At 42.7% G+C, this 26,364-nt stretch overlaps 1 protein-coding gene across 4 annotated transcripts in view; it reads right to left on the bottom strand.

Annotated features, from left to right (window-relative positions):
- The window catches only part of LOC308086173 (uncharacterized protein), a 98,160-nt gene that overhangs the window by 70,527 nt on the left and 1,269 nt on the right, over positions 1 to 26,364 (bottom strand). The window contains exons 2-10 of one of the 4 annotated variants that reach the window (XM_080429603.1): positions 26,030 to 26,063; positions 25,271 to 25,674; positions 24,807 to 24,933; positions 24,218 to 24,265; positions 23,976 to 24,072; positions 23,717 to 23,845; positions 23,317 to 23,412; positions 22,915 to 23,111; positions 18,758 to 19,513 (exon numbers count right to left, since the gene is read on the bottom strand). In XM_080429603.1, coding sequence (XP_080285729.1) covers positions 19,484 to 19,513; positions 22,915 to 23,111; positions 23,317 to 23,412; positions 23,717 to 23,845; positions 23,976 to 24,054 — 531 coding nt within the window. In that variant the 5' untranslated portion in view covers positions 24,055 to 24,072; positions 24,218 to 24,265; positions 24,807 to 24,933; positions 25,271 to 25,674; positions 26,030 to 26,063 and the 3' untranslated portion in view covers positions 18,758 to 19,483. Of the gene's footprint in view, positions 1 to 18,757; positions 19,514 to 22,703; positions 23,112 to 23,316; positions 23,413 to 23,716; positions 23,846 to 23,975; positions 24,073 to 24,217; positions 24,266 to 24,806; positions 24,934 to 25,270; positions 26,064 to 26,364 lie in introns of those variants that run through there. The other 3 variants (XR_013933227.1, XR_013933226.1, XR_013933228.1) reach the window with 3 other exon arrangements.

The following is a 26,364-nucleotide window of genomic DNA, read 5'->3' on the forward strand; positions in this document are numbered from 1 at the left end:
TATTTGTCAACACATAAAAAAGAAAGAAACAATATGTCAACGATCTATTGCTTCTATGCATAAACACCTGGGCTTTTTACCTCTTCAAATGTGAGTAGGCTATTTAGTATTTAATTTCTTAACGCTCAGCGCGAGGGACTTTCTTGCGCTAATCTACAAGTTGTCAAGTGGGTGCATACCGACGCGTTGTTAGCTTGTAGATCTGTCCATTTTGAGGCATGACGACGTTTATGGTCTGACATTAGAGTTCCCGGTTGCCTTTTATGGTGTTAAATGGGGTGTGAATGATCTATACGGGAGCGCGCTCGTGACTGTCGGGCAAACATTTGTTTCACTCGCGCTACATACAAATAAAGGTTGTACACAGCGTTTGGTGAATTGCACGTGAGACTGTGCTTATCGAAAATATGCAACCCTTTAGTCACTTTATTTAGGCACTATTTACGAACAGTGTAGTGAATCAGGCCCAATCACTCTTAATATCAGAATGTTAGGGAGGTCTATGCTAAGGTCTTACTTGACTGTTATGCACACCGGATCAGCAGTTTTTGGTGAGGGCAAAGAGGGACTTGAACCCACAACCAAAGCAACATTGCAATCTTCAGAATGTGACTGATGGGTTAAATTGACCCTCCTATCTCCATTACCTGCAGCATCTCTGACATCTTCAAGAAAGCCATGACTGCATCAAACAGCTTTATCAGAGTAAAGATGACAGTAAAGACAAGGCTCGTTGGTCTAGGGGTATAATTCTCGCTTTGGGTGCGAGAGGTCCCGGCTTCAAATCCTGGATGAGCCCTCCCAGGTCTACCCATCTCTACGCACAGGTTTCTAAATGGTCAAACTTGTGAGCAGTTTGCATTAAAGACTGTTGGAAATTGCTCTGCTCATACAGTCCTGAACTTAATCTAAGACACGGCTCGTTGGTCTAGGGAATGATTGACGCTTTGGGTATGTGAGGTTCCGGGTTCAAATCCCGGACGAGCTCTCCCGGGTCACCCACCTTTACACCCGGTCTTCTGAATGGTCAAGCTTGTCATCAGTTTGGATTAAATACGGTTGGAAAATGCTCTGCTCGCACATTCTGTAGTCTTGAAGGTTAAATTGACCCTCCTATCTCCATTGCCTTCAGCATCTCTGACATCTTCAAGAAAGCCATGAGTGCATCAAACAGCTTTATCAGAGTAAAGATGACAGTGAAGACAGGGCTTGTTGGTCTAAGGCTATGATTCTCACTTAGGGTGCGAGAGGTCCCGGGTTCAAATAGCTCTAAGGTAAAAGTGCAATATATCAGCTACCTACTTTCTTAAACAGATGAGACAAGTAGGAAAATCAAATGAGCAAGAGCTAAAACAAATAAGTATCGAATAAACAAGAACCAATAAGCACGTACAACTAATTGGTCAAGCTTGTGAGCAGTTTGGATTAAAGACGGTTGGAAAATGCTCTGCTCACACATTCTGCAGTCTTGAAGGTTAAATTGACCATCCTATCTCCATTGCCTGCAGCATCTCTGACGTTTTCAAGAAAGCCATGAGTGCATCAAACAGCTTTATCAGAGTAAAGATGCCAGTGAAAACAGGGCTTGTTGGTCTAGGGGTATGATTCTCCCTTCGGGTGCGAGAGGTCCCGGGTTCAAATCCCGGACCAGCCCTCCAAGGTCACCCCACCTCTACACACAGGTTTCTGAATGGTCAAGCTTGGCATCTCTGACATATTCAAGAAAGCCATGAGTGTATCAAACAGCTTTGTCAGACTAAAGATGATTGCAAGGACAGGGCTCGTTGGTCTAGGGGTATGATTCTCGCTTAGGGTGCGAGAGATCCCGGACGAGCCCTCCCGGGTCACCCAACTTTACACCTGGTCTTCTGAATGGTCAAACTTGTCATTAGTTTGACTTAAAGGGTAAGACCACTTTGGTAGAGGTTTGGGTTGTGTATTTACCTTGCCATGATGTAACTCCAAAGGTGGGCAAGAAAAAAAAAATTGCTCCATCGACTAGAAATTGATAATTGAAAATATGCTCCTCATTGACTTACATTGTACGGTAAAACAGCTCTCAAAGTCACTCTTTTAGCCCATAAATGAACCCAAACAAAGCTGATTCAGACAATATAGAGCATCACCAAACCCAGTACTGTTTGTTTTTTTAATACAAATGTCAACTTCCTGTTGATTTTACTATTTGAAGATCTGGATCCGGATCCGCGGATCCAGTCCAGGTTTTCTACTTATTAAAAATGGCAAAATCAGTAGGAAGTTGACATTTTTATAAAAAAAAAAAACAGTACTGGGTTTGGTGATGTTCTATATTGTCTGAATCAACTTTGTTTGCGTTCGTTTATGTGCTAAAAGAGTGACTTTGAGAGCTGTTTTACCGTACAATGTAAGTCAATGAGGAGCATATTTTGAATTATCAATTTCTAATCAATGGAGCAATCATTTTTTATTTCTTGCCCACCTTTGGAGTTACATCATGGCAAGGTAACTACACAACCCAAACCTCTACCAAAGTGGTCTTGCCCTTTAAATACGGTTGGAAAATGCTCTGCTCGCACATTCTGCAGTCTTGCAGGTTAAATTGACCCTCCTATCTCCATTGCTTGCAGCATCTCTGACATCTTCAAGAAAGTCATGCATGAGTGTATCAAACAGCTTTAAGGGCTCGTTGGTCTAGGGGTATCATTCTCGCTTATGGTGCGGGAGGTCCCGGGTTCATATCCTGGATGAGACCTCCCGAGTCACCCAACTTTACACCCGGGCTTCTGAATGGTCAAGCTTGTCATCAGTTTGGATTAAAGACGGTTGGAAAATTCTCTGCTCACACATTCTGCAGTCTTAAAGGTTAAATTGACCCTCCTATCTCCATTGCCTGCAGCATCTCTGACATCTTCAAGAAAGCCACGAGTGCATCAAACAGCTTTATCAGAGTAAGGATGACAGTGAAGACAGGGCTCGTTGGTTTAGGTGTATGATTCTCACTTGGTGATGGTCAAACTTGTGAGCAGTTTAAAGACTGTTGGAAAATGCTCCGTTCACACAGTCCTGAACGTAATCTAAGACAGGGCTCGTTGGTCTAGGAAAAGATTTTCGCTGTGCTGTCCTCCTAATGGTGTGTTTAACCATTAATTGACAGCCAGCCAAACTCCCTTAAAACAACACGAGGAGAGTCAGGATGTAGCGTTCTAGCTCCAGTTTTAATGACACTTGATTTGTGCACGAACAAGGAAGTAAACTGAAATACATAAACAAGAAACGCAAAATATTCCATCAACAAACATTCATCAGACGAGAAAATAACATTTCGTATAATGCAAATAAGTAAACACATTTACTTACAGATAATGCTTGCATTGGTGAAACAAGGAATAGCAACATATGCTGCAACAAACACTCATGTGCTCTCTACAAAGTGTGCTTCTGAAATGACTGGGCTTTTGCCTGTGCCTTGATTACTTGAATACACAACAGGTGCTAGTCTTTAAATTAAATACACTCATGTCAGGTGTGACCACCTCAATTACCCATCCCCCAGTCCTACTGCTGCTGCAATACCACATTAAAAACAGTAGGCGGTGCTAAGCATCAAAATAACTGCCTGGAGGGCAGAACATTCGCTTTCATGTCGACATTGAAAGAAGTACATGAAAATGCCATGTTCATCTCTCAGCAAACTTTTGCCTACAACCTCAGCAACGACTAGCAGTCATTGTCAATTAAGCACCACAGACAGATACAAAGATACAAAGCTGCAGTCTACCATTCCTTTTCAATGGAAGCCGGTGACATGGCGATACAAAGTGACAACCCACATCTGTAGCTGCTACACAATCTGTAAAACTTCAACCCAACCTTCAGCACAAGCAGGCTTCCGTAGTCGGCAGGACTCGAACCTGCGCGGGGAGACCCCAATGGATTTCTAGTCCATCACCAACCACTCAGCCACAACTACCGCTTTGCCTATAGGCACACCGGATCAGCAGTCTTTGGTGAGGGCAAAGAGGGACTTGAACCCACAACCCAAGCAACATTGCAATCTTCAGAATGTGACTGATGGGTTAAATTGACCCTCCTATCTCCATTGCCTGCAGCATCTCTGACATCTTCACGAAAGCCATGAGTGTATCAAACAGCTTTGCAGACTAAAGATGACAGCGAAGACAGGGCTAGTTGGTCTAGGGGTATGATTCTCGCTAAGGGTTCATCTCTCAGCAATCTTTGTAAAAACCTCCACATAGCTAATTAACTATTCCAGTTGCTACATCCATAACTTTTGCCTTTAAATGTGGAGTGGAAGAAGAACATGCACAACCTCAGCAACGACTAGCAGTCATTGTCAATTATGCACCACAGACAGACTGTGTTCACACTGACAGATGCAAAGCTACAGTCTACTATTCCTTTTCAATGGAAGCCAGTGACATGGCGACAAAGAGACGCCCCACATCTGTAGCTGCTACACAATCTATAAAGCTTCAACCCAACCTTCAGCACAATCAGGCTTCCGTAATCGTCAGGACTCGAAACTGCACAGGGAGACCCCAATGGATAACTAGTCCATCGCCTTAACCACTCGGCCACGACTACAACTCTGCCCTATCTATTTTTTCTGTTCATTAATTGTATACATTGTGCATAAAGTGTAGACTAGTTGGTTCAATTCCCAGCTTGCACACTTAAGAGCAGAGTGGCACAGCGGAAGCCTGCTGGGCCCATAACCCAGAAGTTGATGGGTTGAAACCATCCTCTGTTAAGCATGTTGTCCATAAATTGTTTTCTTATTTCATCACAAAACCATCGTACCAATTTCATGATGCAGCCCGATTGATGGCAAATCTCACACAATGTAGTTTCTATCTGATGTCTGTTGTTAGAAGTCAGTTTGAAAGAAAACACTTCTTTGTCAAACAGACATTCCGATCAAATGACACAAAAAGTGGGTTTGTGGGTTAATGTGGCTGAGTAGTCTAAGGCGCTAAAGTAGAGAGTATTTATGGAGTTGTGGCCTCAAGTCCCATCACTGCCAACAATGCATGTTAAATTATTTCTAAATATTCAACCTAGGTGCATATTGGTATATATTGTGGTATATATGTTGAATAGTCCCAGTGGCCTAATGGATAGATGTTCAAATCCCTTCCATGGAGCTGTGAAGCAGAGTGGCACGGTGGAAGTGTGCTGGGCCCATAGCCCAGAGGTCGATGGATCAAAACCCTCCTCTGCTACGCATGTTGTCCAATAACTGCTCCTCATTTTAACACTTCGTCATCACAACATCAACTTGCTGTCCTTGCTTCGTGCCAATTTCACCATGTGGCCCAATTGCTGGCAAATTCCACACAATGACGTTTCTGAAGAGAACCGTGCTTACAAGTACTTATCTGTAATTTTGTCCACTATTGTCCACTTTATGTCCATGCGTTTCCTGCTGTAAGTATTCAGAAAACAACAACAACAACACTTCAATGGGGGGTAGTGTGGTCTAAAGCACTGATTGAGGTTCCAGTCTCTATGGAGGCATGGGTTCAAATCCTACTGTTAATTCACCTCTATACATTAAAACTAGTCGAATATTCTGTGCCTGTAGCTTTCTATATTACATGGTTCCAGTGGCCTATTGGAAAAGTCACTGGCCTCCTAAACCAGGGATTGAGGGATCAAATACCGTTTTCAGCAGAGAAGCACCACTGAAAAGTGCTAGTCCCATAGTCCACATATAGATGTAGCAAATCCATCATCTGCTAAGCTTGTAGTCCTCCTACCATTCCTTCTGAATAGAGTTGAACTCTGCAATCAAAATCCTCCCCTCCTAAGCATGTTGTCCAACAGCATTTTCATTCTGATCACATCATCCATCTTTAGTGTTTTTGAGAAAAAACTGCTGCTGTACACTCCAAGACACCACATTGAATCTGCGGGAAATCACATTTCTTCACTTGTGGCCATGTTCACATTGAGCCTTATTTCTGCTTTAAGTTAAGAGTAACAAGTAGGCATCAGCAAATGTAAAGGCTGGGTGGTCTAAGGTGCTGGATCAAGGCGCCAGTCTCTGAGGAGAAGTCGGTTCAAATCCCACCAATCACTGGATATTCAATCACTGTAATATCAGAATGTTAGGGAGGTCTAGCTAAGGTTCTACTTGACTATACCGTGCATTCTTTCTGTACATGAATTGTATGCATTGTGATAAAGTCATAACCGAGTTGGTTCCCATCTTGCACAACAAAGAGCAGGGCGGCACAGCGGGAGCCAACCTGCTGTCTTGGCATTGTACCAATTTCATGATGCGGCCCCATTGATGTCAAATCTCACACAATGTAGTTTATATGTGATTTCTGTAGTCATTAAAAAAAAACACTTCTTTGTCAAACAGACATGCAGATCAAATAACACAAAACGTGGGTTTGTGGGTTAGTGTGGCTGAGTAGTCTAAGGCGCTAGAGAGTATTTATGGAGTTGTGGCCTCAAGTCCCATCACTACCAATAGTGCATGTAATTTTTTTTCTAAATATTCAACCTAGGTGCGTATTCCGTGACTGTGGTGTTGGTTCAAATCCCACCACTGCCTTCACTTCACTTCTATAAATTTAAACTAGGCGCATATTCTGTGCCTGTGGCTTTTATTACTACATACATAGCCTCTGTGGCCTAATGGAGGGGGCACTGGCCTCCTAAGCCAAGCATTGTGGGTTCAAATCCCATTTGTGATGCAAAGAAGCACATCTGCAGTGTGCTTGGTGCATGGTTCCTCCCTTTCCTTATGTAAAGTCACTTTGGGTACTTAGAAAAGCGCTATATAAATCTAGATAATAAGCTATATAATAGCTCAGATTTAAATAGCGCTTTTCTAAGTACCCAAAGTCGCTTTACATAAGGAAAGGAAGGAACCAACATTAATAAGAAGAATAATAACAATTAGTTTCTACCTGAAAAAAACATATGCTGTGATGTAGTTATTTCTGTTTAAGATCTTTATATAATACTCAAAACGATTTGATCTCTAACCAGCTTGGTGGAGTGTCGAGGAAAGCGCAAGCCTCATAAGCCTGTCCTCCTGTGATTGAATCCCCTATAAATCAGTCTTTTCTTATTCTTTTTCAAATGTATTCTTCAGTATTAAAACTCATTCACTGCCAAGGACGTGTTTGACGTGTTTTTTTTCAAAGGCCTCAGACTGCCAAGGACGTGTTTTACGTCTTTTACATTTTCAGTGGTTTTCCACCAGATGGCGCTATTCTCTATCATCTGTGACATTTTCATCCTCAAGTCAAACAGATTCAGGAGATCACGTGATCTAAATACCCCCCCCCCCCATCCACTTCCTGTTTAGCGTTTTCGGGAAATCAGCTTTATCTTGACTCTTGAGTTCTCTTTTTTTCCCCCTGCAAGTAAAGCGCAACCATTTCTCCAATGATTGAATGCCCTCATGATCAGTCTTTTTATTTATTTTTTTGCCGCCGACCTCCTGACGCCAAACTGACCTGGCGGCTGACCTGCCGCCAACCGGCCACCTACTGGCCGCCAACCACCGATCTGCCGCCGACCGGCTGCTGACCTTCCGCCGACGGGTCGCCGGTCGGTTGCAGATTCCACTCCTCCTGCAACAGCTGTTTCCTTCAGACCACATCATCGATCTTTAGTGTTTTTTTGACTCTGGGGGAAATCACATTTCCTCCTTACCCACTTCAATCTGTATGCCTGCTTTAAGTTAAGAGCAACGAGTAGGCATAAGCGAAATACAAGGTTCATAGGTAGTGTGGCCGAGTGGATTATGGCACTGTATTAAGGCTCCAGTCTTGCGTGGGTTCAAACCCCACCACTGCCACAAACCTTGCTTTCACACATCTGTGTCTTCTGCAGATGCCTGGGAAAATTTTCTAAAATTGGTTGATCCACTCATCTGGTATGCATCTTTGTTCTGATGGGTTCATAATGACAATTGCATAATGTTTGTATAGAATAGCATCTCTTCTAAAACGCTACACCAAGTTTGGAATGCTACAGGTTCCAAACTTGGTGGGTGGTCCCACAGACTTCCAATTTTATAAAAAAACTAGAAAATGTGCTCCTCGGAGCACAAGTCTCCGCCAGCAGACCCGTGCTATTTTAATAGCACAGGTCGTCTTGGTAGAACGGGTCGTCTTGGTAGAATGCGCGTGTTTTTTGGTGTTCTGCAGGGGCGACTGAATATGTAGTGTCTGCATCTAAAAAATGTTCTTCCTGAAGCAATGTGTCATATGGGAGTCGTCGTAATTGACTGGTTTGTTCAAATGCTTGTCTGTCTTCTTCATCTTCATTGTCTTGAACAGTTTCAGCAGTTGATTGGTGTGTTTGATCTATGTCAGTTTTCTCTAGTGCTACATAATGTATTTGATCAAGGTGGCCAATTGTTACAGTATTAAGACTTCGGCCTTGTTGTGGGATCAATTCAACTCTATAGTCCTCTTCTGTGTTACTGTTGTAGATGAGTATGCTTTCTTAGCTTTGGCCTTCTGCGCCTTTGCTTTACCAATGTTAGGTGTTCTCAGAGGGACACACACACGCACGGACGGGTGATTTGTACTGGAAGGTACTGTTCCAATCAAGACTGATTGATCCTGTCTTACCTCACTTTAAAAAACATAAATGGGTTTTTGAAGTGACACACCTATTTATAGGATTGTATTTCGTCATGCGTCCCTCTAGCCAATCAAAGGCATTGGTGTCAACATATTGACACGTGTCACGTGGAGCTTGACCAATGTTAGCTTGGCTAGGAGGGAAACTTTTGGTTTGTAGGATTGCCTTGAAACTTCGCCCACACACTCTCTGAGGGGTGTTCAATGGTACAACCCACAAGTGCCCCTACCTCCCGAACGCAAGGTTGCACAGGTATGACAGTGGTCCTGGGTGCTGCAAGTGCATCACTGCTCGGCAGCACTTCGCACTCTCTGTGAGACTTGATGTGGAACTCCAGTTCAGAACACAACTCAAGCAGCTGCTACTTCTGATGAGTGGTACAGAACTGGTGATTTGGTGCTTCGCTCATCCTGAATACAGAGAGGTGCGTTGCTTTGTGTTTAAGTCTGATGATCTGGCATCGCAGAAGAAAAAATATAAAACCCATTTTACATCAGAGTATTCAAAGAGTTACCCTTGTCTAATCCCTGTGAAAAAGAATGACACTTTGGCCCGTTGCACTGTATGTAACAGTGACTTCTAAATTGCTCAATGACTGCAAAAGGCACGTCGAGGTATGTACATGTGTCTTCTTATTTTACTCTCTGCACACATGAATACATGTAGTTACTAAACACTAATCACAAAAAAACAGTAATAATCAAGAAGAAAATACATGAGAAGATAGAGTGTAAAACAAGCAAGAAGATGTAGAGTGCAAAATAAATATGATGCAGAGAGTAAAATAAGAATATGCAGAGTAAGATAAGATGCAGAGTAAAATAAATAAGAATATGCAGAGAGTTAGATAAATAAAGAGGATTCAAAGAGTACAATAACAAAATTATGCAGAAAGTAAAATAAATAAGTGATGTAGAAATGAAAACAGAAGGTAGACTACAAAATATGGTATTGAGTCTGCATAATATGCAGACTGCCATGGTCAACTGTTTAAACAGCCATTTAGAATTTCTTCAACATGGTCCCTTCCTAAAAAGTTTAATAAACAAGCAAACAAACAAATAAATAACCCCTTCTAGGATATATTAAGAAGCACTCAATGTACGTACCAAATTATACACTTTTATGACGTCCCTTAATGTTTTCTTTTGTGTCAACTGCTTTAGGCGGTCACTTCCTGTTTAAAACCTTTTTGGGCACCCCTTGTAGGATGCGTTCAGATCACCCAAGGGACATTTGTACCACATTTCATGCTTTTATGAGATTCTTTAGGTATCTTGCATCATCTTTCAACACTGTAGGCGGCCATTTTCAATTTAGTCAATAACTCACTTCCTGTTTCAGATTATTTTGGGCACCCCTTCTAGGATGTGTTAGGATGACCCAAGGGACGTGCCAAATTGTATGCTTTTTGGAGATTCTATAGGCTTTTTGAGTCAATCGCCAACACTGTAGGCGGCCATTTTCAATTTAGTCAATAACTCACTTCTTGTTGAAGACCTTTTTGGGCACCCCTTCTAGGATGTCTTAGGATGACCCAAGGGACATGTGCGACACATTTTATACTTTTTGGAGATTCTTTAGTTGTCTTTTGAGTCAATCGACAACACTAGGCGGCCATTTTCAATTTGGTCAATAACTCACTTCCTGTTTCATATTTTTTTGGGCACCCCTTCTAGGATGTCTTAGGATGACCCAAGGGACATGTGTGCCACATTTTATGCTTTTCGGAGATTATTTTGGTGTCTTTTGAGTCAACGGTCAACAGTTTAGGTGGCCATTTTGGATTTTGTCCATAACTCACTTCCTGTTTAAGATTTTTTTGGGCACCCCTTCTAGGATGTTTTAGGATGACCCAAGGGACAACTGTATCAAATGTCATGCTTTTTTCCGCCTCGTAACGATTTTTCACTTAGTGCCCCCTACTATTGGTTAATATGACCCTAAGGAACAACTTAGGAACTGTGAGTAATTCTGTACACGGGATGAAATACCTGAAAATGACCAAGTCCTTTTAAAAATGACCACACCCTGTGTGCTACTTCCAACATAGCAGTATCTTCTAAATCGTTTGAGCTACATATTACCTGACGTGCTCACAATGTTCAGAATACTCATGCCTAGAGGGACATAGAAAGGTGTAAAATTTCTAATTTTATATTGTGAGAAAATTGCTATATAATTGCTAAAAACCACTCCACTTATTTCATAAAACTATCTACTATAAAGCAACTGCCATAAATGTATTTATTTAAACTTTCCAGACTGAGAACAAAGTAATAAAACATAAAAACATTTATAAGTGTTTAATGATTGATAGGGTTTTTACAACAATCACCTCCTTTGCACTTACAATACAACAAGGCATCCCAGCTACCCGACACGGACACCCATTCTGCACACTTGCCAGATGTGCAGGGATCTGGCAGGCCTTAAGGTTTGAGGTCCCTATCTCAGTGTGGACACTGTCCCTTCTTACAAAACCATAAGACTGTGCATTCGGAATAATGGTGGCATCTCTAAATGGGACTTGGACCCACAGCTGTTGCTGGTAATATGCTCGTTGGATATGTTTCCTTGCATTAGTTGAGGTAAAGCGGAGCAGATAAGTGCTACGATCTTTCAATTTATGATACAAGCGTGAAAATTGGCATGAGCAGTCTCCATGGGTCACTTGACAAGAAATTGTGGCGGCCATTTTTCAAGATGGCCGACACCTTAGTGGGCAGTTAAGTGATATGATGGTTTATTTGGTGATACAAGCATGAAAATTGGCATGAGCAGTCACTGTGGGTCACTTGACAATAGGCCACCCACAGCTACTTGAAATTTCAAGATGGTGGCCATTTTTCAAGATGGCCAACACTTTAGTGGAGCAATTAAGTTATATAATGGTTTATTTGGTGATACAAGCATGAACATTGGCATGAGCAGTCTCTGTGGGTCACTTGACAATAGGCCACCCACAGCTACTTGAAATTTCAAGATGGCGGCCATTTTTCAAGATGGCCAACACTTTAGTTGAGCAATTAAGTTATATAATGGTTTATTTGGTGATACAAGCATTAAATTTAGCATGAGCAGTCTCTAAGGGTTGCTTGACAAGAAAACACTCCCAGCCACTTTAAATTTCTATTTTCAAGATGGCCGCCCCCTGGATCCTCAAAAGATTTGTTTTTCATTAAGGACGATTATACGATTATTATTATTATGCTGTGTTGTGTTGATTTGTTGATCATAGATAGATTAGATAAGAGTGAATATCTGCACTACCAGGGCACACTGGTGATATATCACTGCTGTTAAACTCAGAGTGGGGTTCAATGTCAGCTAATTGAAAGTTGGTATCCCAAATGCTGTCTAATTTACCCCAAAACAGTTAGATAGCCGCACCTGAATTGACAGGTTGTGCCAGCACGGGAGAGCCGAGCCAAGGTTAATGGGGTTTTAGTTAACCGGATGGTGTACAGATCGCACAGGATTTAAATGGCATTGGATGAACGATCGAACTAAGTGTAGGGTTAAGGCACGAACTTAGTTGTATCCCATACATCAAAGTGCTTGGTAAAAGGTGGTAAAAGGATAAACCCTTGGCCTCTGCCTATGCTGCAGACATGGCAGAAGCCATCATAACAGTTGTGAAAACTAACTGGGACAGATGTTTCATTTGTCAGCAGGTCACCAAGGAAAAACTCATTCAGCCGAGTTTATTCAACAGAGAGCACGATCGTACTGGTTATGATACCATTGCAAGAAATGTTCCATTATTTCATAAGATCAATGCTCTGCCTATCTTACTTAGTCCAACCCGACTAGATGAAGGTGATGGCATAGAAAGCACATTGACAAGAAACAGAGCAAAATATAATTCAAGCTGTAAACTTAGGTTCAACAACACAGAGCTGGAAAGGGCCCAAAAGAGAGCATCTACATCTGCTGAAGACACTGAAGATACCAAAGATATCCATGTCAAGAGGCCAAGAAGATCTAATGTATGACCGGTCCAGCGATGTCATAACTGTGAACGAGGCCAGGCTTGATCTCTTTGCCAGAAAGCAAAGACAATATGACTTGATCCCACCAACTCAAGCAGCACTCAAAGAGCATGCCAAACGTGCTTCTTATGAGGCTGGATACGTGTGGGGACAGGCATTGAAGCGACATCCACAAATGCAGAGCCCATCTGACTGGGGATGGGTGGAACAGGACGAGAAGTGGAAAGTCTTCTGGACTCCACTTCCACCTATTGCGGAGAGTTGTTGGGAGTTGACCAAATGTGGGTGCACCTAGGCATGTACTGGAAGGTGTAACTGCTTCAGATATGGACTCAGTTTCACATGCCTATGTAGTTGCCCCTGCTAGAACCTATTTGCATGTTTATTTTGCCAGAGTTATTCCCTGTTTTCCTCTGTGTTTTCAAGTGGAGGCCTATGGCTCGGCTTCCCCTCGCCACATCGACGCATCATGTTTTACTTTTTATCTAGTCTATTACTGTGTAATTTTCAGTTGTTACTTTGTAACATTGCTTCCACTGCCTTCCACTGCCATATCTAACAGTGAAGCACATTTTCAGTTTAGTTCCTTAGTATCGTTTGTCATGGTTCCGTGGCTATTGCCATTCAGTATTAGCCATTACTCATAATTTTGGAGCACTGTCCGTTCAGCACCACAACTGTGCTTATCAGCACCACAACTGTGCTAATTTATTCATCTTATTTTTTGTTTCCCCACCCCTTAGTATTTATTTGACACATGTAATAGCTGTTTGTTAAAAAAAAAAATATATATATATATATATATATATATATATATATATATATATATATATATATATATATATCCTCCCTTGTGACTGTTACCTTGTCGTGGTAAGGGAGCTTGTGTAGGCCTACCTCAGTGAACCCTGAGAGCTATGCCGGTGGGAGGCAACTCCTGACAGGTCTTACCAAACTGGACAGGTCGTGGGCGAGGAGTCAGACAAAACACAGTCAAACAACCTCTCTTGACAGAGCTTTTTGAGGAACCCAATACATTTCTATGAGAAAAGGTATCATTTAAAGATTGACATGACGTACGGCAGTCATCTTGAAATTTCAAGTGGCTGTGGGCGGTTTCTTGTCAAATGACCTTTTGAGACGGCTCATGGCAATTTTCATGCTTGTATCACCAACTAAATGATTTCTTAAGCTTAACTACTCCACTAAGGTGATGGCCATCTTGAAAAATGTCTGCCATCTTGAAATTTCAAGTAGCTGTGGGTGGCTTATTGTTAAGTGACCCACAGAGACTGCTCATGCCAATTTTCATACCAAATGAACCATTATATAACTTAAATGCTCCACTAAAGTGTCGGCCATCTTGAAAAATGGCCACCATCTTGAAATTTCAAGTAGCTGTGGGTGGCCTATTGTCAAGTGACCCACAGAGACTGCTCATGCCAATTTTCATGCTTGTATCACCAAATAAACCATCATATCACTTAACTGCCCACTAAGGTATCGGCCATCTTAAAAAATGGCCGCCATCTTGAAATTACAAATGGCTCAGACAATTTTCTTGTCAAGTGACCCATGGAGACTGCTCATGCCAATTTTCACGCTTGTATCATCAACTGAAAGATTCTGCCAGAAAAAAGCATTTAGCCGCTCCACTCTAAGGTGCGAGAGGTTCTCTCAAAGTCCATCTTGAGGGCACTGCAAGCAAATGCGTCGAAATGTAGGTCATCAAATGGCTCCAAGTCTGTTTTTTAGACACTTGACCAAAAAAAGATCTGCCATCTCTATAGCACTTTCTGCTAGTTGTGGCCAGTCAAAATTATGGATCAGAGTGGAATAGTCTGCGGACAGAGCAAGTTTGGACAAGTGCCAAAGTTTGGACAAGTGCACAAGACATTTGGCGCCGTGGTTCATGAGATGGTCTCAGCGGTTCATGAGATTATCTCCAGACAGATTCATCATAATCCTCCTCTTAATCATTGTTGGGCGGCCGTAGCTTAGTGCGTGGAGAGGCCATCCAGTGAACAGCAGTTCACCTCCCGTCACCGGCCTATGTGTCAGTCATCAGCTGGGTGAAGCTGAAAAAAAAGATTATACAATATAATTCAAAAAAACGTATATATAAATAAATAAATAAAATCTCAATAATCTTCGATGCTTTGACCCAATTTATTGCCACTGATGGAGAGAACACAGAGTTTGTTACCTTCCAACTTATTATTCATGGGCTGCTACTTGTTTGTTTGTTGCTGTTGTTCATTGCTGCCAGTTCCCATCTGATGTTGTGTGGCAGTACTGACTGCTCCAGATTGTAGTGAATAACTGCTAGCCTGCATAATATCTTCAGACTAGGACTTAAGTCTAAGATGTAAAGGTCAGCGGGCGTGCTCCTCCCCCCAAAGATAATGATACGATCTCCCACCACGCAACAGCATATCCCAAACATCGGACATGGGCCTTTCCCCTTGGGCTCAACCTTCTTGCAGGAGAAGGTCTCTGGATTGAATTTCCACAGATCATTGAAGTTCCTGTCCAGAGTCCAGTTTCTTCCACCAAATATGTACAGCTCTTCATTGTAGGCAAAAGCTGAATGACCCCAGCGTCCTTCTGGAAGAAGCTGTGCAGAAGGCGTGGTCAGCCAGCAGTTGGTCTCTGTGTCAAACACTCTGATGTTGTTGTCCTGGACCCCTCGGCCCCCAAATACAAACATCTTTGTCCTGATAATGGTGGCAGAGTTATACAATGAAGCAGGTTCTGGAGTGTTTCTGCTGTTAATGAATAACCAGAACATTATGGTGGTGTCCAACTTGTACATGTCATTAGTCCTGACGGATCCTCCGTAGACATACATGGCCTTCCCCAAGACACAGGCTGAGTGGCCCCTGCTCGCCTCTGGAACAGTTCCATAAACCATGGGCTTTAGCCACCTGTGGGTGTCGACATCAAATGCATATAGCTCGTTGCAGACTTCTGCACGGTACTGATTTGTGTACTTGAACCCCCCAAAGATGTAGATGACATCTTCTGTCAGCACAGCTGTGTGGTCAAAGCGCTTGGTGGGAACATGAAGGTGACAGTATCCTCTTTCAGTTGTGACTGGGGGCAAGTTTTTCCAGCGTAAAGACACTGTGTTGAAGACGTCGGAAACAATCATAATATTATTATTATTATTATTGTTGATGTCGTTGATGTAGAACCCTCCAAAGGAGTACACATTGTGCTCCACCGCAACAGCAGCATCACTGTTTCGTTGTTGTGTTCCGTTCAATTTCCCTACCCAGGAGAACATTTCTTACACCAGCAACACTATGTGTGAAAGCAGACTTGAACTCCTTTCCATGTAAAAGAATGCAGCGTTATTGTGCACTAATTTCATATTGGTTCAGCGGCTCAAACGTCATGGAAGATCGGTCCAATCTGTGAAGACGATGTGTTGTGTTGGCCAATCAAGGAAGGCAAATTGATCACCATAGCAGCTTCCGCCCAGACAGGCTCTGGAAATCCCCCACGTTACACAGTCTATTCAGCAGTGTTTTGTGTTGTTGTTTTTATTTACAGTTCAAGGACCTTTACTTCAACCCTTTTCAATCATGCAATTAAAATACAATATAAAACCACAGCCTAATTGCCATAAGGCAGACATACTCAAATTAGTATGTGTAGCTGGATATGAGTTGTCTCCCACTCTGCCCACTGCCCATCCTCCTCCCACTCAAAGGTGGGCTGATTCTTACCTGCAGAATTAAGGCAGTGCACATTTTTGCCCGCGTTACGCGCCTCCTCTCGTTTGTGTGTGTGCATATTGCCACGCTTGGTCTCAGCGTGTGTGCGTGTCCTCTTTGAACTCATGTCCTCCAAACAAAGCTGGCCCGTTGTGCTTCAGTTGGTTCCTGTATGCATCAGTGCAGTCTCTCCATCTTGCTGCTTTAGCAATTGCCTGCATATTATGCTGTGGTCATGAACTTGACCGTTTGTGTCATGTAGTTCTAGCCTGTCTCTCTGTTCTTGTCTCCTTGATTTCAGTGTTATTAAATAGTAGGCTAACACGGCCTGTATATTCAGGGCTTGGTGACACCACACTGCTGCTTTGCTGTATATGAAAGCGACCACACTCCCTCGCTGGGATTTAGTTTGTGCCACGGTGGGAATAGCTGGTAGTGGATCCTACTAACTCCTCCCCCGTTGCTGGTTTTGTTCTCATGTGGGCCATCCGTTTACTCGATTTCCCAAGTTTGTCTATATTATTTAGAGTTATTTATTTATTTATGAAGAAGATAGTGCACGCACATCCGTTAGTCCAGGTGCTTAGACAAACAGAGTATAATGAAAAAGAACTAGAAAATGTGCTCCTCGGAGCACAAGTCTCCGCCAGCAGACCCGTGCTATTTTAATCAAATGAAATCACTTACCCTATCTTTAACCATAGTTTTCTGGGAATGTTCTTCTTTTCGGAATTTGCTGATTTGCTGCTTCTTCAGTTTGCGTAATGGGAGTTAGTTTCATTGTGTGATCTCAGCTGTGATCTCTGTTTGTACTGGATAGTACTGTTCCTGTCTAAGCTATTTATTTATATTACATATTGTGATATAATGTTAGGTGTTCTCAGAGGGACACACACACGCACGGACGGGTGATTTGTACTGGAAGGTACTGTTCCAATCAAGACTGATTGATCCTGTCTTACCTCACTTCAAAGAAGTGACACACCTATTTGTCACGTGTGAAGCTTGACCAATGTTAGCTTGGCTAGGGGGGGTGGACACACAGCGGGACAGAACGAAAACATACTCTCCACCTCTGGCGGAGACAATAAAGTCTGCACACTGGTAGTTGCAAAAAGCTCCAGAATGTATTGCTCGTCAACGTTTCGGCCTGTTCAGGCCTTCATCAGGACATATATAGTGGAAAAGGGCATACACAGAGGTTTATATAGGTACTACTATGCAATGATAGGCTCACCCCAATAGGGCAAGTGAGGTCACATGCAGCCAACTCAATCAGGAGGTTGGCTAATACATAAAGTCAAGAATATCTGGAGATAAACAGTGTGTACCCATCCCAAGATCCAAGAATAGCAATAAACAAAAATACATTTAAAGTTTCCCAAGATTAATACATTTAGTTATAAATATATAGAATAGGTACTCAAAAAACAAAGAACAAAGGGGGACACAGTGACATGCTGCAGCATAGGACATGAGATAGTAATGGTTTAAACAAGGTCTAAATAATAGGGGGGATCGCCACTAAATCCCTCAACATAAGTATCATAATAATCTCAGGCAGATAACAAAACAACTTCAGCTCTAAGAGCGTACTCTATTACAGGTGTTCTGAAGGTGTGTGAAAACACTAATAGACAGAAGACAAGTAAAAGGCTAAACGATTGTATAACGGAACAAAGAGAACAACTAATGCAGGCCAAGGCTCAAGATCCCTGAAATTATCCATAAAAAACATGTCCTATACTGCTGCACCAGGAGGAAGGAAATCCTGTCACCGGCACCCTGAAGATCACAAAAAGAGAAAGGAGAAAGTAACCCAGATAGCAAAATATGGGTGAATCAACGTTGAAAAATAGTCGGCCATAACGGTTGACTCAACGTTCAATCTCAACGTTGAAACTGTACTGAAATCACAACGCCATTATTATTTGATTCAACGTTGGGTTTCAACCACTAACTAACACTATATCAACGTTGATTCAACCATCATCTAAATGGTATTCTGCATGCTGATTTTAGTTGATTTTATGTTGAATCAACGTTATGACTCAATATTGATTCAACCATCATCTAAATGGTAATCTGCATGCACATTTTAGTTGATTTAATGTTGAATCAACATTAGGAATCAACATTGATTCAACCATCATCTAAATGGTAATCTGCATGCACATTTTAGTTGATTTTATGTTGAATCAACATCAGGAATCGAACACTGATTTAATTTATTAATTGGATTATACTGAATCATATTAGGAATCAATATTGATCCTGATCATCCAACAACCTAATGGTAATCTGCATGTACATTTTAAATTATGTATGCTGATATACTGTAAGGCTACATCTTGTTCAAAATTACCTTACATTTCCCAAAATGTGAAAATATAAAAATAAAGACAGACAATATGATTTGAATCTTCACATTTATTGAACCAAGGCATTTAGACCTGCGTTGAACTGCTTTAACCATTGTTTTTATGCTTTAACAGATGAAATATAGAACATATACAAGATTGTAGATCTGCTATTTATGAAAGAAATCGTGAAAATGTCTGCAAGCATTTGGATATTTTGACCCGATTCTGTGAATGTCTTCTAAATGATAGATCTGCTATTTTTGAAAAATCGTAAACATTTGTTCAAATCTTTGAATATATATTTTTCAAAGGAAACTTTTGTAACTGAAATCTGTTTCTGGGGGTCCCTGGAAAGATATTTTTCTAGGTGGGGGTCTGCGTCCAAATACATGTGATTTTGGGGGTCCTTGACATGGAAAAATTTGAGAACCACAGATTTGGAAGAAGTATTTAGAAGACAGAATCGGGGACAAAATATTCATTTTCACGATTTTTTTTGAGTTGTTTTTTATAAAAAGAAAAGAAAAAAAGGTCCAAGTTCAAACGCAAAACGCTGTCCCGGTCTAGATGGGTTAAAGAAAAGAAAAAATGGTTGAAGTTCAAACGCAAAACGCTGTCCCGGTTGTAATGGGTTAATCCCTTCAGGGAGGGAGGGAACCTGCAGAGGTGCCACCTGCATCCAGATCCGGTCCCTGCTGCTCCAGAGCATTCCTCGGGATGCCTCCCTGACGGCCAGGCGCAAACTGCAGCCAAGACTTGACCGTCTTTTCATAGTTCAACTGGGTTAATTTTCGGTCCGATCGTTGAGCAGCAGCTGAAAGATAAGATAACAAGAAAGCACATGGGATTTAAACACTCAATTTTGTATACATATAAAACACAAAGACACTTAATCTGCAGCAGCCAGTGCGGGTTGGCTAAAAGACTGGACTGGAATTTGAAATGAGCATCTAAAGCATTGCATACACTTTCACCAGCACCTGACTCCAACCTAAACTTTTTTTAAATATTAATTTAGGAAATTGTGCTCAACTAGTCAACAGGAGATTCTGGTTAAAAAAATCAGTCTAAATGCACACATCCGAGTTGAAATCTGAGTTGAAATCTGATTTGAAACCACCTCCAGAGGTGGTTCGAAATCAGATTTAACTCGCACATACAGCACAATAGGCAGGTCGCACTCTGGAGCCCTGTGCCTGCCACAGTCTGTGTAGACAGAGTTTACAGCTGATCAACTGGTTATGAGGGGAGGGGAGGGGCCCTTGGCAGCCTCCTTGCTCTCTGCAAATTTTACTTGGAGGCTATTTATTCCGAATGTATCATATTTTTAAGTTTAATTGTTATAGCACGCCCGTCCCCCGAAATAAAAGCCCTAAAAACACAACACAGTAAGACAGACATGTGTATACATTGTCACAAGATACCCCAAGATATATATCTATACAGGCATGCAAACAGCCCGAGGTGAAAAAGGTGACAACATGTTGTTTTCTTTCGGGTCAGGTGTCACACAATTGCCCTATTTGAGTTCAAAAAGGTGACTGTAGCTGAAAAGTGACACTTTTGCATGTCTGTATACAGGTGGACTATAGGTGGTCTATGGGTGGTATACGGGTGGTATACAGGTGGTATACAGGTGGTATACAGGTGGTCTATAGGTGGTCTCTAGGTGGTATACAGGTGGTCTATAGGTGGTCTATGGGTGGTATACGGGTGGCATACAGGTGGACTATAGGTGGTCTCTAGGTGGTCTCTAGGTGGTATACAGGTGGTCTATAGGTGGTCTACAGGTGGTCTCTAGGTGGTCTCTAGGTGGTATACGGGTGGTCTATAGGTGGTATACAGGTGGTCTATAGGTGGTCTACAGGTGGTCTATAGGTGGTATACAGGTGGTATACAGGTGGTATACAGGTGGTCTCTAGGTGGTATACAGGTGGTCTCTAGGTGGTCTATGGGTGGTATACGGGTGGTCTATGGGTGGTATACAGGTGGTATACGGGTGGTATACAGGTGGTCTATAGGTGGACTCTAGGTGGTCTCTAGGTGGTCTCTAGGTGGTCTACAGGTGGTCTACAGGTGGTCTACGGGTGGTATACAGGTGGTCTATAGGTGGTCTCTAGGTGGTCTCTAGGTGGTCTCTAGGTGGTCTATGGGTGGTATACAGGTGGTCTATAGGTGGTATACAGGTGGTATACAGGTGGTCTATAGGTGGTCTATGGGTGGTATACGGGTGGTCTATAGGTGGTATACAGGTGGTATACAGGTGGTCTATAGGTGGTCTATAGGTGGTCTCTAGGTGGTATACAGGTGGTCTCTAGGTGGTATACGGGTGGACTATAGGTGGTCTCTAGGTGGTATACGGGTGGACTATAGGTGGTCTCTAGGTGGTCTATGGGTGGTATACGGGTGGTATACAGGTGGTCTATAGGTGGTACACAGGTGGACTATAGGTGGTATACGGGTGGTCTATAGGTGGTATACAGGTGGTATACAGGTGGTCTATAGGTGGTCTATAGGTGGTCTATGGGTGGTATACGGGTGGTATACAGGTGGACTATAGGTGGTCTCTAGGTGGTCTCTAGGTGGTATACAGGTGGTCTCTAGGTGGTATACGGGTGGACTATAGGTGGTCTCTAGGTGGTATACAGGTGGTCTCTAGGTGGTATACGGGTGGACTATAGGTGGTCTCTAGGTGGTATACGGGTGGACTATAGGTGGTCTCTAGGTGGTATACAGGTGGTCTCTAGGTGGTATACGGGTGGACTATAGGTGGTCTCTAGGTGGTATACGGGTGGACTATAGGTGGTCTCTAGGTGGTCTATGGGTGGTATACGGGTGGTATACAGGTGGTCTATAGGTGGTATACAGGTGGACTATAGGTGGTATACGGGTGGTATACAGGTGGTATACAGGTGGTCTATAGGTGGTCTATGGGTGGTATACGGGTGGTATACAGGTGGTATACAGGTGGACTATAGGTGGTCTCTAGGTGGTATACAGGTGGTCTATAGGTGGTCTATGGGTGGTCTACAGGTGGTATACAGGTGGTATACAGGTGGACTATAGGTGGTCTCTAGGTGGTATACAGGTGGTATACAGGTGGTCTACAGGTGGTCTCTAGGTGGTCTCTAGGTGGTATACGGGTGGTATACAGGTGGTATACGGGTGGTATACAGGTGGTGGTATACAGGTGGTCTAGAGGTGGTATACAGGTGGACTATAGGTGGTCTATAGGTGGTCTATGGGTGGTCTACGGGTGGTATACAGGTGGTCTATAGGTGGTCTACGGGTGGTATACGGGTGGTATACGGGTGGTATACAGGTGGTCTATAGGTGGTCTATGGGTGGTATACAGGTGGTCTACAGGTGGTATACAGGTGGTATACAGGTGGTATACAGGTGGTCTCTAGGTGGTCTCTAGGTGGTATACGGGTGGTCTATGGGTGGTATACAGGTGGTCTCTAGGTGGTCTCTAGGTGGTATACAGGTGGTATACGGGTGGTATACAGGTGGTCTCTAGGTGGACTCTAGGTGGACTCTAGGTGGACTCTAGGTGGACTCAGCATTTATAGGATGCCAGGTCAACAATGACCTGGTATCTGTCCTTTGCATAATCCTGCAAGGTCATCAAGGCTAGGAGGGCAAGTGCTACGGGCTGAGGTGGAGTCTGAAGAGGTGAGTCTATGGGTGGTATACAGGTGGTATACAGGTGGTCTCTAGGTGGTCTCTAGGTGGTCTCTAGGTGGTATACGGGTGGACTATAGGTGGTCTCTAGGTGGTCTATGGGTGGTATACGGGTGGTCTATAGGTGGTATACAGGTGGTATACGGGTGGTATACAGGTGGTCTCTAGGTGGTATACGGGTGGACTATAGGTGGTCTCTAGGTGGTCTATGGGTGGTATACGGGTGGTCTATAGGTGGTATACAGGTGGACTATAGGTGGTATACAGGTGGTATACAGGTGGTCTATAGGTGGTCTATGGGTGGTATACAGGTGGTATACACAGGCATGCAAACAGCCCGAGGTGAAAAAGGTGACAACATGTTGTTTTCTTTCGGGTCAGGTGTCACACAATTGCCCTATTTGAGTTCAAAAAGGTGACTGTAGCTGAAAAGTGACACTTTTGCATGTCTGTCTATAAGTGGTTACCAACTCCACTGACTGGCCATCTATAACACTACTCTGAGGAACTAGTGGTGTGACAAATACTTACTGAACAGTGCCTCTTCGCCTCATCCAGTTTGTTCTTCCCCTCTGGGATGACACCATGCTTTCCGTATACGACGGCATTGCGGCACTCCTCATGGGTGAAGAACACCTCGAACAAGGCGTGGAATAGCCTCTTGCAGTCCTTCCTGGCACGCTGGTGTATGGCTGCCAGCTGCACAGATGAAATCATCTGTCCACAGCCTGTGAATAGAGAGCGAGCAATTAACAAACTGCATTTTAAGACATCAGCTACATTGACCCCTTTCTGCGCTCAGTGCACCATGAAAACAGACAACTGTGACCTTCTGAAAACTTCACTATCTAGTTGCAGCTCACAACACGGATCACTCGCTACCAAGAACGTCAGGTTCAGTGTGAAATGTATGGCAAACGTATACATCCATACCTGGATATAGCTCCTGCTGCCCGAGACTGGACACTCCAGACTCTAGGTCACCGACCAGGGTGATAAAGCCCTTCAGTGCGTCTAGTTTCTCAGAGCCTAGAACAAAGACAAAAAAATCTGAGTCTACTGAGTGTATTTGTAAAACAATAAGATTGAGTACTGTTCTACAAAGCTCTACAGTATATTCTGATAGCAGTCATTGATGAGTATTTGTTCAGTAGCAGGGGTCGATCTCCCCAGCTCTTCAGTAAACAGAAAACAGTTTTATTTTGGGATACCAATGTTTTCCAGTCATGTCAGAGAACTCACAAAAGAGGTACAGGATAAAGTAAAGTTTCAAGTGAGACAAAGAAATTAGCAGACAACTGAAAACTGCAACATTACAGGCAATAAAACGTACTGATACTGGAGAGCACAGTGGTTATCCTCCTCAACTGGAGCTGGAGCTTCTCCACCTCAGACCGACAAGAGTCGCAAGGCTGCCACCCTTGACCCTCTGGTATGCTCTGGTCAGATGGATTTGGTTGACCTAGAAAGATTGAAAGCACGTCAAAAACTGTAAAGAAAAGTTTTTAAAAAAAAAGCAAAACTCATCTATGAATCCTGAATTTGAAGGACAACAGTGCCAAGTCTGCTGACACTTAGCTGAGGAACCACACCTTCTACTGGAGCATCACTGGACGGAGATGGAGGTTGCAGTACACTGGGTGTTTCTTGGTTCCACTGATCCAAGTCCATATATGTAGCTGCATACGGCTGTGCAGAAAAGACAAAAGGCCCTTAATTGTACTTGGTCAAAAATCATCAAAACTATAGGCTACTATACAAGCTCATAGCGCAGCACCGAGTGCTGTGCTAAGAGCTTGTATGTCTACATGGGTTAAATCTAAAGAAAACATACCTCATCAACAGGTCGGCAGGCCTGTGTAGAAGAGGCTGGAGGGTATGGCTGTAAATCGGGGTAGAAGGTATCACAAGGTTGCAGAGACATAGAAAAGTAACCTTAGTTTGTAGTCTGTCAAAGATCTTTAAAAAATAGCTATGCCTTTATGCAATGCATTGTGGATTTTAGATAGACCAATCAAAAGTAATGTGGAATGTAATACAAGTCACAAATAAATTCAATTTATATTCAATTATAACCTTAGCAATACAAAAATCAAAATGAGTGCAATAAATCAATGGTTATTATAACCGTAACAATCAAAATTAAAGTGTCTGCATTAAATTGATGGTTATTCAAAGCTAAACAATCAAAGTGCCTGCATTAATCCAGTGGTTATTCTAATCTTAACAATCACTAACTCCATCAGTTTTTGAGAGATTGTATTTTGGGTTTTAGGGATTTATGTCCAAGTGAGAGAAGAACTCTTTGAATAAAATCAAAGGTGTTCTTCATTGATTTGGGGTACTCCAAATTCAGTGCGTAAATCAGTCCAAACAGTAGGCAGATGGCATGTGGGAGACTTTGAAGGTCATCACTGTTGTACCTTCCAAGACGATGCATGATAGTGAAGAGTCCAAGTGCAGTGAGTGAGGAGAAGCCGGGCTGTCTTCAGGAACCACGGTCAGGATCCCAATGGAGAGGTGGGACATGTCTGGAAGGTCATCGGTGTCCTAACAACCACAACCACAATTACATGTCAAATGTCGCCTTTTTATATGGTAGAAAACACAATACACACCCACTAAGGGGAAGTAAAATTCTGGAATGACTATATTCAATAGAAAGAACAGACTGTAAATACTGTACACGCATAAATAATTAACAGATCAATTAATGATTTAAGTACATCTAGACAGCTGTAAACATTCTGTCTGCTTGAAAGTAGAGTTGTTATCCCAAGATCTATTATGACCAGATAGTGTATCACGTTGTTAAACATAGCCATGTCCTGAACTAAACAGTTGTCATGTTGGCACCATTTTCAAATAGTATAGCAAACTTATTTACCAAGAGTATCAGTGAAGTGTTGATGTTGTTTGAAGAGAAACAGTCTAACATTGATGTGTTAGACTGCAGACTAGCAAGGCAAGGTGGAGGGAACAGTGGAAAGCAGCAGAACCATCTAGGCTTCACAACTACATCGAGGATCCCACAGATGTCCCTGGCCAGCACCTGCCCCGTAAGCAGTGGACAACCCTCAACCGCCTGAGGACAAGCGTGGGACGCTTCGGTGAAGCAATGCAACAGTGGGGCCTCTCGGACAGTGCCCACTGTGAACCTGGAGACCCCCTAAAGACTGTGGAACACATCATGACCAGCTGCCCGAAACACCGCCCACCACATGGCGACCTAGGCCTGATGAACCTGGATGACGAGACGCTGGACTGGCTTGCTGCAACGGAGCTGAGGATCTGATGACATACGCAAGAAGAAGAAGATTGATGTGTTAGACTTTAATTAATTAGTTATAGGAAATATTAGTAGATCCCCTCATAAAGACAAGTGAAGGTGTACAGATACCTGTGTCTATAGATAAATGACATTTGTTTTATCATTTAGTTTTTGAAAGCATAGTGGGAGAATGCCATTAAATGCAATCAGATACAAGTTTTAATTATCATGAATAGGGCAGTCTATGGAGGGATGACTTTGTATCTTAGAAACTTAACAGTGGAGGTACAGCTGATAAGGAGAAAGTGGAGCAGGATTAGTCACACATTCAGGAGAAACAAAACAGCAATAATTAAACATTAACATGGAACGCACCAGGCAAACGGAGCAGAGGAAGACCCAAAAACACCTGGAGAAGGAGCACAGATTTAACATAGGTTTAACATAGGTTACTGCATCCAAATAGCTCTAATGAGGTGAATGCCAGTGTAACACTTTTTTCTGCCCAGTGTGATGTGGTATTTCTTTACTGTTTGGTTAGGATTTATAATGGTAAATTATGTTTTTTAAATTGCGTGGTTCTGGCATGGCTTCCATGTTTAAAGCGATAGTGCTTAAAAGGGCAAGACCACTTTGGTAGAGGTTTGTGTTGTGTATTTACCTTGCCATGATGTAACTCCAAAGGAGGACAAGAAATCAAAAATAATTGC

Source organism: Gymnoscopelus braueri (assembly GCF_963280865.1).
Source record: "Gymnoscopelus braueri genome assembly, chromosome: 5".
NCBI classification, from domain to species: domain Eukaryota; kingdom Metazoa; phylum Chordata; class Actinopteri; order Myctophiformes; family Myctophidae; genus Gymnoscopelus; species Gymnoscopelus braueri.